Below are 468 nucleotides of genomic sequence, written 5' to 3'. Positions count from 1 at the left end.
TGCGCCTGCTGCTGCCCGGGGAGCTGGCCAAGCACGCCGTGTCCGAGGGCACCAAGGCCGTCACCAAGTACACCAGCTCCAAGTGAGTCCCTCTGAGCCACCTTTTAACCCAAAGGCTCTTTTCAGAGCCACCCACACTCTCACCAACAGAGCTGAGAGCTGGCGTGTGCCTTTCTATAATCGGCGTTCGATAAGCATTAATGATGACACTGAGGGAAACGTCACCAGAATCCCGAATGGTGGCCCCGCTCCCCGGGGTCCTAATAATCGTGCCCCCTTCCGGGTTCCCTGTGAGCGGACGTGACCTCAGAGCCGGGGCAGACGCCCCAAGCTCTCGGCGGTCCCTGGTCACCGTGTTAGAAATCTCATGGGCCGTGTGGGCCTGAGGGTCGCGTTTCATGAGCTGTGCAGCGACCATCCAACGTCTAGTCACCATTTCATGTAAAGCATCCCCCCCGGAGCGTCTGA

At 59.6% G+C, this 468-nt stretch overlaps 1 protein-coding gene across 1 annotated transcript in view; it reads left to right on the top strand.

The window, feature by feature from the left end:
- The window catches only part of LOC105296306 (histone H2B type 1), a 1,062-nt gene extending 937 nt beyond the window's left edge, over window positions 1-125 (top strand). The window contains exon 2 of the mRNA XM_023534402.1: window positions 48-125. Coding sequence (XP_023390170.1) covers window positions 48-86 — 39 coding nt within the window. The 3' untranslated portion in view covers window positions 87-125. The remainder of the gene's footprint in view (window positions 1-47) is intronic.
- The last annotated feature ends 343 nt before the right edge of the window (window positions 126-468 follow it).

This window comes from Pteropus vampyrus, unplaced genomic scaffold (assembly GCF_000151845.1).
Source record: "Pteropus vampyrus isolate Shadow unplaced genomic scaffold, Pvam_2.0 Scaffold124, whole genome shotgun sequence".
NCBI classification, from domain to species: domain Eukaryota; kingdom Metazoa; phylum Chordata; class Mammalia; order Chiroptera; family Pteropodidae; genus Pteropus; species Pteropus vampyrus.
The sequence above is the reverse complement of the archived record's forward strand: the minus strand, read 5'-3'. Positions and strand labels throughout refer to the sequence as shown.